General features: G+C 37.2%; 1 protein-coding gene across 1 annotated transcript in view; it reads left to right on the top strand.

Annotated features, from left to right (window-relative positions):
* Positions 1-13,289, top strand: part of ralgps1 (Ral GEF with PH domain and SH3 binding motif 1) — a 156,454-nt gene extending 143,165 nt beyond the window's left edge. The window contains exons 12-21 of the mRNA XM_036578632.1: positions 608-675; positions 2,592-2,718; positions 3,601-3,755; positions 5,572-5,620; positions 7,225-7,305; positions 9,465-9,570; positions 9,854-9,946; positions 10,596-10,701; positions 11,599-11,690; positions 11,897-13,289. Of these exons, the coding sequence (XP_036434525.1) occupies positions 608-675; positions 2,592-2,718; positions 3,601-3,755; positions 5,572-5,620; positions 7,225-7,305; positions 9,465-9,570; positions 9,854-9,946; positions 10,596-10,701; positions 11,599-11,690; positions 11,897-11,926 (907 nt within the window). The 3' untranslated portion in view covers positions 11,927-13,289. The remainder of the gene's footprint in view (positions 1-607; positions 676-2,591; positions 2,719-3,600; positions 3,756-5,571; positions 5,621-7,224; positions 7,306-9,464; positions 9,571-9,853; positions 9,947-10,595; positions 10,702-11,598; positions 11,691-11,896) is intronic.

Below are 13,289 nucleotides of genomic sequence, written 5' to 3' on the forward strand. Positions count from 1 at the left end.
CCCTATGTTACAGAATCTGTCTCGAAATGGTAGCTTTTAAGAAAGCTTTATTCAGTGTAACAGAAGCCTGTTTCTCATTTTATGATGGTTTCTTGGACTTGCTCTTTGGAGCGTCTGACTGAGAGTTGCAGGTAGCCTGAGACTGGACTTTCAAGTGAAGTCTGTGTCTCCAGAGTGTAGTGGAGAAAGATCTGGCAGGGAAGGGGGTGGGGGGAGTAGTGTGCATGAGGTTAGCGTTTGGGGGAATGACATCACCGTCTGGCTTCCTCTTGTGGTTGAAAAGCAAAGCCTGCATTCTAGTTCCAGCTGTTCAAGGTCATACTCCCTAATGGGAAATTTTACTGATGTTTTAAAATGTATGCATAATTAAATATTTAAGATGTAGTCATCATTCAGTCATTCAGAGTCAAATCAGAATTGTTCACAGTGGAGGTGATAGGAATCAGACGTCCAAAAATATTTAATGCCTCTAGAAGCTGCATCACAAAGTTATTACATGAAATTGCTATGAATATGCAGCCCGATGGCTGAGAAATTGTTTTACGATAGTTTTGAGATCAGGTTTTGGCCTAAACTTTGGTCTGTCTTTGTGCTCTCTTTCCTTCAGGCTGTCTCTGAGGATTGAACCTGGAAACAGTTCACCTCGCCTGGTGTCTTCCAAAGAAGACCTTGGAGGTACTGAACTGTTTTCTAAATTTATTTCTCTTGATCTGAATTCATATTTGGAACCATTAGCTTAAAACACCATTGTTTATAATCCCCTGTAGAATGACATTTTGGGAACCATTTGCATGAAAGTAGTTCTGCTCAACCTGTATAGATGTGGTCTTCTCTGTGCACTATAGAATGCTTGGAAGTCTGATAGTTTGAGAGCTTTTGCAGATGTTTCATGGAAGGAAAATGGGAGACTGAGATTCATGTGACCGGAATGCCCTCAGGGTGTGGCACATTAGTCTCGCAGCCAGGAAACCCCCCCTCACTTTCTTCATGACCTTACACTTCTAATTCTAAGGAATCCAAATTATCTAAGATGCTTGTGAAGACTCCATCTCCTTTTTCTACTCATGCCCAGTGACGCTCACATCATCCTATGCGAGGAATGGTTCTGTTGCTCGACTTGGCATGGCTTAAATTTAGCAATTTATATAGGTTGTCTGAGTAATGTAATATAAGAGATACACAGCTTATGCCGTAATTTAGCGTTCCAGTGTTCAGTTCCAGGTCATATTTACATTTTCACTCTCCATTGTCTCCAAATTGTTTAAAACCATTTTACTGGGCAATAAGTTTCAGCTTGTAAAAAACTTTGCTATTTTATTTATATTTCTCATCAGTTAACATAATTAACAGTTAGTATGAGCAGTGTGTTACAAAATCATTCTTTAACCTAAACATTTCACAATTTGTAATGTGTAAAAAATAAACAAATTTAAAAAAAACAAACAAGTAAAAATGCTGTATTTTCTCAAGTTAAAATTTAGGGGTTAGGGTTAGGGACATCTTAAACGCATGTAGTTCAGAGGATCACAGAGGTTGTGGAAAACTGAGGAAAAGTCCCAAAGCCTGGTGAAAATGCATGATATTAGCAATACCTTTTGACCAGGCTTTGGGCCTTTTTCTCAGTTTTCCTCAACCTCTGCGATTCTCCGAACTACACGTGTTTAAGATGTCATTGACTAAATGTAACTTCTGAGCACTTACATCCTCGCCCTTATTTATATCAAATATTCAAACAAACACAGTGTTTCCCCACTTTTCCAAAGTCCCAGCATTAGTATTAATGTCAGTAGCATCTTTTTCCTTTGTGCCTGCCATCTTTGAAGAGACTGTAATGATGGAGTCATTGATGGCTGCGGTCAGAAGTGGTGCACGCTTCCATGTGCTAATTAGGAAGAAAGGTCTGTTTCCATTTAGTTCGGGGTGCATTGCATCCCCCATGGGCTCTCACATCCCGCCTATTAAAGACAGTGGGGGGGTTCGGAACTTCAGGCTGATTATAAGAAAATGCCTATTGGCTGTAGAGCCACAAATACTTCTCTGTTTTTACTGTGCAATAAAAAAAGGCCCCAGACTTGACTACAGGGAACATGCTGGCTTTGTCAGTAGTTGGTGATCTTTGTTGACTCTTCTTATGCAACATTTGTTTGCTGCTTAATAGATGCCGTTATGCCATTTAATCAGGACTGTGATACTAAGGCTGGTTTGGAAGGCTAGACAACATTCTCTACGTTATGCTGAATTGTTTGCAGCTGTAGATATTTGAAGATCAGTTAACTGTCGTCTGTTACAAGAGTTAAAACTTTTCTAATTGGACACATATGGCGTTAATGAGAGCAAGTGTGCATTTTAGTGTTGTTTGTTTTGAACAGGAAAAGCAGGAGTGGGTCCAGTAGTGAGGCCTATACCCACACAGTTGGATTAACAGGGGAGAAAATCTTAAAAGCTGTTGGGAAGGAGGTGCCAAAACCTGAATGAAACAGTAGCTCAGCGGTTTTACATCAACATCCTGCTGTTTCAGACATTATTTGTGAAAAAATGATGCAGATGATGTTACTGAAGATAGCTAAATTTTGTTTGTGTGCTTGCCTCAGGACCCTCAGAGGAGTCTGTCTCAGTGAGGTACAATCGGAGACCAACATGTCCTGATACATCAGTTGTAGCCCACCTGCCTACCCCACCTCCAGCTCGGCACAGGAAGAGCCACAGCCTGGGCAATAAGTAAGTATTGTATTTGTTCACCACGAAACCCTAAACCATGGAGTCCCTCTTATATTATGTGTTTGTATCATTATTTTTCACACTATGTTCTAGCGCATCATCTAGACCAGTATTAGTGTCATACAACAATATTAATTTTTTGTTTTTAGCACATTGGATTACAGTGTTTGTAATTTGTTTGGTGATTCAAGTTGAATTTGAAACAACAGTTCAAATTACAAACAAACAATATAGAAATCATAAGTTTTTGTACTGGAGTATTGTGGGTTCTGTATTGTTAACATTTACAGCACTGTGTAAGACTCCCTTTGTTGTAATTTTAAGGAAACAAAACACAGTACGGATTCTTACTTATTATTATCACTTATTAATGCAAACTTACATTCATTGCAGTTGTGCAGAAATCTTGTATCTGTATTTGTCATTTTTAATTTGAAAACTCCACTTATCCTTTCCAACTTATCGTGTTAAAATTTGAACAGACCAGTCGATACGGTGATGCCGCACTGCAAAACATGATATCTTAGCATGTGAAATCATCCTAAATCTAGTCAATATATCAAAGATTTCACCTTTTGAGGTTGTTGGAAGAATATTATAAAATTATTCAACTCATTTCTTGACATTTTTGCTTGTTTCAAGCCATTTTATCTGGTGAATTGTCTTATGCTATTGGCAGAAAATGTAGCTTGTTTCAAAAATACTTATTTTAGATTTCAAAGACAATTTGACTAAATAAAATGACTTAAAACAAGTAAAAAAGTATAGAAATAAGTTAAATAACCTTAAAATGTTGTGTATTGAATTCTGTCAGTATCGCCAATAGGCCTCTCTTTATGCCTCTCTCTTCCTCTCCTTCCTCATCTCTTGTGCCTCCCCCAGTATGATGTGCCAGTTTGGTGTGGTAGAGAGTAAGAGTGCCACTTTCTCTGCGAAGGAGAAAGCTCGTCACCTGCTGGACGACAGCTTCTTAGAGTCCCACAGCCCTGTGAGGAACCACACTCACGACTCCGTCTTCACCAACGGCATCTCATTAGGTGCTCCACTTTATACTTCTGCACACTCACATTCATACTGCACATCAGGGGCAGAGCTTGTCTTTTCAGTATGACGGGTGTAGCCATGTATGATTCCATGAGAATTGACCTTTCAGTCTACCCAGAGTGATGGTCCCATATGATTGAAAATGGCCCAAAATTCTTAATAAGACATTTGTTGACCACTTTCTGCAGGCCTCATAGTGGCCATTCTGCAATTTTTATTAATATTATCCAATTCCAAATATAATTAGGTCACACTTCTGTCCCTTATAGATGATCTACAGATACTTAAATTATTAACAAACTTTCTGCTAATACTCGGTTGATTATCAATAACATCATGGTTAGGGTTAGGTCTAGGAGTCGGTGTACGTTTTGTGTCGAAGTTTAGGTTTAGAGTTAGGGTTAGATTCTGCTGAATCTTTCACACTCAAATTTAAGTTTAGTTGCATTTAATAGATATTTACTTTAAAAGATGTAATAGATTTAAAATGTAATAGATATTTAATTAAAATATTTGAAATTTTATAGTTTAATAAAAATAGTAAAATTTAAGGCTGAACTGAATAACCTCCAAAACACACTGAAATTACATTTTATAGCTGTTGTAAAAAAGATTTAAATGTAAGAATGCTTGCTACAATATAACAAATAATATGAACATATTTACAAGCTGTATGTGCGGCACTCACAACACTCATTGAAGATCTGCTGAAGCTTTACACATGCCCAGAGTCTAAATGACCAAAAACCATCTAGCCCTGATATATTGGTTTGCTTGTGTCTATTCCATTATGTGCATTTTCCTTTCCCATTGTTTGGACTGCTGAATTTGTATTGATTTTTCTGACCTCCCTAAGAGAATATTACTGCAGGCTTGCTGGAAAGGCTGTTGTAATCATTTACTGCCACTAGTGGGCAGCAAAATTCAAAACAAATCCCAAAGACAGGGAGTTTTTTTTTATTTCTCAAGTCAAGTAGTTTTTATTGTCATTCTTCATTATATGTATGTATGCAAAAGTTTAAGCACCCGGTCAAATGACATGTTGATTTGGAAATGAGTGGAAATGAGTTAACACCCTATACAGAGAAAACACTTTATATATATTTCCAATATGTCAAACTCAGCATAGAAGTAGAAAGTGCACCAGTGTTTTCAGAAAAATGCCATATTTAGGTTTATTCCCTGTAGAGGATGTGTTGATGTATTTTTACGTAGAAAATGAATAAAACATGTAACTTGACCAGGAGTGTTCAAACTTTTGCATACAATTATAGCTTGTATACACTGGAATGAAACGAAATGTCTGTCTTCAGGCCCATGGTGAAACATTACTCAGTACTACATAAATTGACATTGTGATTTGAGTGCAGAAAAACACAGATGACAATAAATACACATGACAGTAACTAGACAGGGCAGAAAACAGTAAAAATATTGGGCATCAAATCTATGGAAGGTGTCGAAGAAGTATTTCTACTGGTATTCAAAAGATTACATTCTTTCAATGTCCCATTTTCCAAATGTAATCATTCTGGCCTATTATTAGCCACAATAGGAAAGACTTATACATATATATCAATTTTATGAGTGTCTTCTTTGTGTGTTTTGGAAAATTTGCACTGCTGACATTTCTTTGTTCTAATGTAAATCATGCACAGCATACAGAAGTGTTGTTGTTCAGCTGTTGTTCACCTTTTTATCCAACCTGTGATTGAAGCAAATCTAGTGTCTTGCTTACACTGTTTTTGTCCAAATCATTTGTTTCTAAGAGCATTTTTTGACATTGTGTTTTCCTGTTGTATTTTGCAGGCAGTAGAGAAAGCTCCTTCAGTGACGAGTTATCATCTACTGTTGAAAGGTGATACATGCATCAGTTTGCTTTTTAGATGTATTTTAACTGTAATGTTCAGTCAATCAAAAGGTGTCAAGAAAAGACTTTAGAATTTAAATGTATGCTACAGTTCAACCAGATTATGTGAGTGATGCAGAGTGGGAGTGGAATGATTTTGCCTCGGGAAAGGAGCAGCAATTTAAACAGCTTTTTAGAGTGCTGGTGTATATTTCTCAAGTTTTAAGATTGCACTAAGATACCACTCCATCCCATGAGTGTAAAACATGCTAAAAACTTGCAATTGTAATGCAATTGCTTTGTACATTTATTAAACACTCCTTTAATGTGAGTCAGTAGCGTCACTTCAAATTTAGTCTGTCTTTTGTTTTCTATTTCATATACGCTGTATGGCCAAAAGTATGTGGACACTTGACCATCACACCCGTATCAGTTTGTTGGTCTTCCCTTTCCAAAACCATAGGCATTAATATGGAATTGCCCCCCTTTTGCAGCTGTAACAGCCTCCACTGTTCTGGAAAGGCTTTCCACAAGATTTTTCAAAAGTATCTGTAGCAAAAGAGCATTTGTGAGGTCAGGCACTGATGTTTGCAGTCAGTGTTCCAATTTTTCCCAATGATGTGGGGTTGAGGTCAGGGCCCAAAACCCTGAAAAACAGCCCCAGACCTTTATCCCTCCTCCACCAAACTTTACTGTTGGCACAATTAATTCTGGTACGTAGTGTTCACCTGGCATCCACAAACCCAGATTCGTCCATCAGGCAGCCAAATAGTGAAGTGATTCATCACTCTAGAGAACGTTTCCACAACATGCTTTACACTACTCCAGCTGACACTTGGCATTTCATGTAGTGATCTTAGGCTTGTGTACAGCTGCTTGGCTATAGAAACCCATTTCATGAAGCTCTGGATGCACAGTCTGGGACACTGCAGTGAGCAATGCAACAAAGAACAGGAGATTTTTACAGCAACATGCTTGAACACGTGGCAGCCATGCTTATTGAGTTTGCGTGGTCTACCGCTTGGTGGCTGAGCTGTTGTTGCTCCTAGTAGACTCATCCATTTCACAATAATAGCATGGCTACAGTTGTTCTAGCAGGGTATTTAGCAGGATGTTCACATATTTTTGACCTTAATGTGTATTTCTTAACCTCTGTGGCCAAACGTTTAAGGCGCACAAAATAAATACTTTGTTCATGTAAAGAATATGAAGTGAACATTGGACGTGTATTCTTACATGTGTGATATTAATGGAAAATGTGAGGAGTGAGCAGTAAATAGAAAACCTAGAGTTAAAAGTGCAGTGATTACAGGGAAACTTTCAAGCAGTCAGTTCAAGTTGCTGCAGCTTCTTTCACATACTCTGGATTTAACTAATTTCCTTGCAACCTGAATGCATGTTCTAAATGGCTTGGTGTGTTGATAAGTATTGGGGTAGTATTGGTTCTAAATGGATTGGTGTGTTGATAAGTATTGGGGTAGCTACAAAATTAGATGGAATGTCAATATGACAAAAGTGATTTGATAAAAATGACCTTTACGCCTCTTTTAAAATAGGCTAAGAAATCTTTGATTGTAACTGAGAAATACTTAAAAAACTGTACCTGATTTCAGGGGCCGTATGTATGCTACACTGGGCCCAAACTGGAGGGTTCCTGTGCGTAACTCTCCCAGAAGCAGAAGCTATGTTTACAGGTATGCACACTCCACATCTCAGAAGCATCAGATTGTCTGTCCCTTTGTGCAAGTGTATAAGAAGTTTTGATGCGTCAGTGTTGATGTGAAAGGGAAATTCCACCAGTTGATTAGAATTTTCCACCAGTTGTTCAGCTAAGATTTAAACTGTCATTCAGAGTGGTTTGATGTGAGGGGCTCTGTTTGAGAGAAACTTATCGAGTCTGAATTGTTCATAGTGGTGGTGATAGGAACTAGACATCTAAAGAGTACAGTGCCTCTAAAATCTCCTAAAAGTTAAAGTTAATGCATGAAATGGTTATGAATATGCTGCCTGATGCATGATAATTTGGCACTTATTCATCAAAGTTGAGCATGGTCCTTGAGCAAAAGTCCTTGATTTGTGGTTAGCCGAAACTGTTCTTATTAGTATAATCTATAATACCAATAAAAAGAAAAAGAATAAAAATAGAAAATAATGATAACACTAATAATTTGTGCACATGGCAGTGGATGTACTAATTTTACGTGCATATTGGTATAAACAAATGCTGCAAATATTTTGTGTTCCATTTGAAGTCATATTACACTGTTCTTTTGTTTTATCCTAATGACATCGCCCAAAAAATCACCAATACAAAACATAGTTAGTGCAGAAGCATCTTATACACTGCAGGAATACAGTGTTGAAATATGTTATTTTAGGAAAGTGATCACACTACACAGTCACATCATTCTGCCGTCCTATTACACCCAGTCATATTACACTGTGCCTTTGTTTTATCCTAATGACATTGCCCAAAAAATCACCAATACAAAACAAAGTTAGTGCAGAAGCATCTTATACACTGCAGGAATACAGTGTTGAAATATGTTATTTTAGGAAAGTGATCACACTACACAGTCACATCATTCATTATAGGATCACCGTCCTATAAAAACTGAGATTTTTTTTTCACATTTTATACTTTTTAGTCATCGTAATTTAAACACTATGAAGTTTGGTCAACAGGGGGAGCAGTGCGCTCACTACTTGACCTCAAACTCTGCCTACAGACACAGCCAGCTGCTGATTGCCGTTGTTTTATTGGTTTATCTGCATGAATCAGAGTATGCTTCATGTAAATGATATATAAATGAGGTACTGCTAGGCTGGCACTTGATTTTATGCATTGAAGCTGGTTCATCATTTGCATTCATATTTCTGCTTGTTTCCCTGAAAGTTTTAGACACAGATTAGTTTATGTATCATTAAAGGTGGACAAATCCGCACTCTTTTTTTGCAACTTTATGAATAAGGGCCAATGTGTTAATATAGTTTTGAAGATTTTCGGCCACTGTGTTTTTTTAAATTACATGCACGGCAGAGAGGTACATGCTGTGTGTTGTAAGTCAAAGTAGTCCCCAAAGAATCCCTTTTTTCATATCTACCACTATTCTACTGTTAACAGTATCATACATAAAAACTCAGAAGGCACATGTGAGTTCATTGGTATTAAGCATGAATGATTTTGATATAGAACATTTTAGTAATTTTCTGAACACAGAACAGCATATAATAATTCAACACTGCTGTTATATGTTTAAGGGCTTTTGAACTCACGTTATAAGACCTTCTAACAGTGCCTCATGTACGTTCATGACATCAAAGAGCGTAAACCGCTTCACTCAGCTAATGAGCTGAGCAGCTTGCCAGCCAATCAGCATTCAGTAGCAGTAATGCTAATGTCGTACTGTCCAAAACCTGTTTTCTGTATCCATTTAGCTCCATTCACCTCCATTCAATGAGGACTTGCTCTTAGGTGCCCTCTGGCATTTTAAGGTCATGTTTTTGATATAACGGGAGAAATAGGAAGTGGCTAGGCTCCCATTAAACTTGCTCTGCCCCTTCTTGAGCTCTACCTTCACAAGGCATTGGATTGGTTTAAAAAAATCCCACTCACTTTGTTCACCCTAATAAATCTACATTTTACCCACATTTAACCCAAATTACTTTTGGTCGTCTCCAGACGTTCTCATTACGAGATTGTATCTGGCCACACAAGACTAGATAAACCACAACAAACTGTGCATGTACCAGTTAGTTTCTCTTGTGATTTTCTTTAAATTTCTGCATTTTGAAAAGAATACTGAGCTGCAAACGAACGTCCTGCTTTTGTTTTGTTGTCTCTTTGGCCCAGTGCCTCAGGAGCGGTGTCAAGTTATGAGTGCAGCTCACTGAGCAGCATCACTATCGAAGGGCCCCTACGAAGGAAAACGGTGATGAAAGAGGGCAAGAAACCTACAGTGAGTGTGGTTTTACATTTGTCCTTAAAACCTTATGCAGTCTTATGGAAATGTTTGGGCACCCCTGGTCAAATGACATGTTTTGTTGGTTTTGGGAGTGAAAACAAGTTACACATCCTCTATAGAGAACACATGTCTACATATTTTAATGCACATATTTTAAGTATTTGAATGATGTATTTAGTGAAGCAAAATGCCACACTGATCGGTTAGTCTCTCTTATCTCAATGAGGTTCATGTTTTAACTTGTTTTAAATTTGTAATTTTTCTTTTTTTGTCCCAGCTTTCATCATGGAAACGCTACTGGATTGTTCTGTCCGGTTCCACTCTTATCTACTTTGGCTCTAAAGCTTTAAGAGCAAATGAAAGGAGACATGTAAGTATTCATGTCTATATAATTTCTCTATTTGCACATACTTTAGCATTTTTATTACATTTAATTAAAATTATTTTGGTTGAACTAAAGGTGCCATAGCATATACCTCTTTTCTCTTTTATAAAAGAAATGTAGTGTCCTACACAATATTCACATTTTCATACATAATATTCACATTTGAAACAATACAAAAGAATGAAGGGGTTTTGCTAATTTATGGAAAATCAATGTTGACCCTGTTTGAATAGTTCACTGTGTAACAGAACAAAAAAAAAATAGGGATCATCCAGCAATACAATAGAAATGAAGACCATAGCATGTATTGTAGTATATCTCTATATAAAATCCACTTACAATATAAGTGCCTTTTATAGTTCTACAGTTCTAGAATGCAGTTCATAAATTTTTTTCTCCATATAATTTGTTAGTCCCCCTTTACCCTCTTCATTAATGGTCAAGGCCCCCACAGGACCACACCTGAGTAGTACTGCACTTGACACTGACATGGTGGTGACCTGTTGATGGGTGTTTGTGGATATCACACAGGAGTAAATAAAATGGCCACCGAGTGCAGGTTTGCACAGTGTTCTGCAGGGTTCTATCATTTCACCTGTGTATATTTAACATCCTTCGTCCTAATGTCTTCTAGTACAAATCCAGGCCCTGTAAGAAGATCTCATTAACAGGCTGGATAGTGGTGCTGCCGGATGACCCTGAGCATCCAAATATTTTCCAGCTCAATGACCCTGATAAAGGTAATTCTGGACAGCCTTCTTGACTGAGGCCTATACCGTCACTTACACATGTAATAACTGTCATTTAAAATAAATTTAAAATAAAATAAATTTTTATCTACATTTGACAAATTCAAAATTTTCTGTTTTGCTCATGTTAATGTTTTACATTACCAATAGAGATGCATTACTACTAATATTATTAGTAGTAATAATAATAGATAATTGCTTAAAAAAGTTATATATAATTATCATTATATACATTGCATTATTATACATTTTGTTCCAGTGTATACCTTGCATCCAAAATGAAATTATCATTAATTAGATTTGACCAGTATGAATCTAATGTCATTGTGTTCACATTTAGATTTCACTGATATTTTCAAACAATTTTTCATGACATAATTACTGAGCTCCTGAAGAGCAGAATGTTTAGGCGATACTGGGCTAAAATTTTATTCATTTTACTGCATTTGTAAACTCTTAAAGTTAAAGTTCTATTTCTTAATCCAGGTAGATGTAGTCCCAGTTTCTACTTCTAAAAAATAGTTCAATGTGTCAGCATTGGTTGTAATGTACATGGAAAATACCAGCTTCAGCCCAGAATGCCCATCTTGGTGCATCCCTTCTTGCCACGTCCCCATATCCCACACACGACTGAATCCATCCATCCATCTATTCATCCATTCAGTTAGGATTATTTTCCATCTGTCCGCCTGTCTATCTGTCTGTCTGTCTATCTATCTATCTATCCATCCATCCATCCGGTTATGGTTAGTGAGGGATAGTCCATCCGTCTTTCCATCTGTCCAGCTGTCCATTCACCTATCCGTATATCTATCTATCTAGTTATACATTACCTCGATGTGAAGAACAAATGAATGAATCTGGGTTTGTTTTTGTTTGTGGATTCAGGTAATGTTTACAAGTTCCAGACTGGATCTCGCTTTTCTGCAATCATCTGGCACAAGCACTTAGCTGAGGCCTGCAGGTGTATAAGACCACAGGTAGGTTCAAAGGCAAGCACGGTAAGGAAACACCAAGACTGCAATTAAATTATCCTTTGCTTTGCTTTCATTTGTATTGCTTTCATTTGCAATGCTCATGTAAAACTTACTGTGACCCATAAGAGAGAGCCTATTTTTAATAGCTGTTATGAATACTGTGCAAAGCTATGTAGAAACTTAAATCTCCCTAAATTTGTGTCTTGCAGATACCAGCCAACCTAATGTCTTTTGAATAGCTGCCAGCTGCAGAGGGACAAAAAAGGACCAGTCCTGAAGCTGTGAAAGAGGAAATGAACAATGAGAAAGTTGATCTATAATGTTACATTGTGAAACATGTGTCCACACAAGCAACCCTGTTGATCAGGGACCAGTATTTATGGGCTTTTGCTTGGTGTTAATCAACAGAAGGGTTATGTGCAATTTGGGGATTCTTACTGAAAACGTGCCGAAGAAGAACAAGGGAAACATGGAGGACACAAATGACACCAACACTTCAGGAAACTTCAGAGGGTGGTGGTCATAGAAAATCCACCACATCTCAACTGTGCAGGAATCCTAAATGAGCCCACTTGGGCTTCACTACTCCGATGAAGCTGTTAAAAAACTGTTCAAGGTTTTAAGTAAAGCAGATTTGGACAATTTGAGATCCTTGTCCAGACCTGATCAAAGGAAATGGCAAAAGAAAGATATTTTTGCCTACAGCAAGGAGAAGTACTGATGCCAGTTATCAAGGTCAGTCTTGACCTTGACCTTTTCTGGACTGTTAGGCCACATTATAGGGGGGCTGGCACCAAAAATGATATATCACTCTTATTCAGTATTGTACATGCATTTTGCTGTATGTGAAAGGTGTCAAAAATTAAATGTACAAAATACTGTCTTATTTATATGTTTTAATGTGAACAAGTGCCAAAATTATGATATTTGTATGATTATAAATGTTATCATTATTTTGACTCCATGTGACTTTCTGTGAATTAAAAAGAAGCACTTAGAAAGTATAGAAAGTAATAAAAAGTATGCTGGAACAGTGAGATGTCCCACTATAGATCAGAAAGGATAGATAATTACTTACATTAAGCATGCTCTTAATTGGCAAGCCCTCAATATTTATAAAAAGACTAAACACAGAAAATGGTATAGCTATACTAATAAGCTAACCTCAAGTTCTTATTCCACCCCCCCATAGTTTCTCTGTTGGTGGTAGTGCAGTCGGTTTTGAATAAATCCTAATCTTGTGTAAATTGCTGTACATCGCAACATATTTTTATTTTCACAATATTGTGACAACACAATCGGTGTTCATCAGTCTGCCCCTTCTTTAAAGGGAATTCCACTGTGTTTTTTTTAAATGTCTGCATTTTGAAATGGTTAAAATGTAAACAAAGTCACTCAGAGTAGGTTGATAAGAAACATACTGTTCTAGAGAAACATGCCAGTCAAAATAGTTTGTGATGGTGGTGATATGAACTACACATCTGTTTAATGTCTCTAAAAGCTAGAAAAAACTACGTTAAATGCTTATGAATATGTAAGACACTGTTTTATGGTAGCTTTGAGAGTTTTGGCCTAATAAATATGTATACATTATACATCCTA

Source organism: Colossoma macropomum, unplaced genomic scaffold (genome assembly GCF_904425465.1).
Source record: "Colossoma macropomum unplaced genomic scaffold, Colossoma_macropomum, whole genome shotgun sequence".
Classification (NCBI taxonomy): Eukaryota; Metazoa; Chordata; class Actinopteri; order Characiformes; family Serrasalmidae; genus Colossoma; species Colossoma macropomum.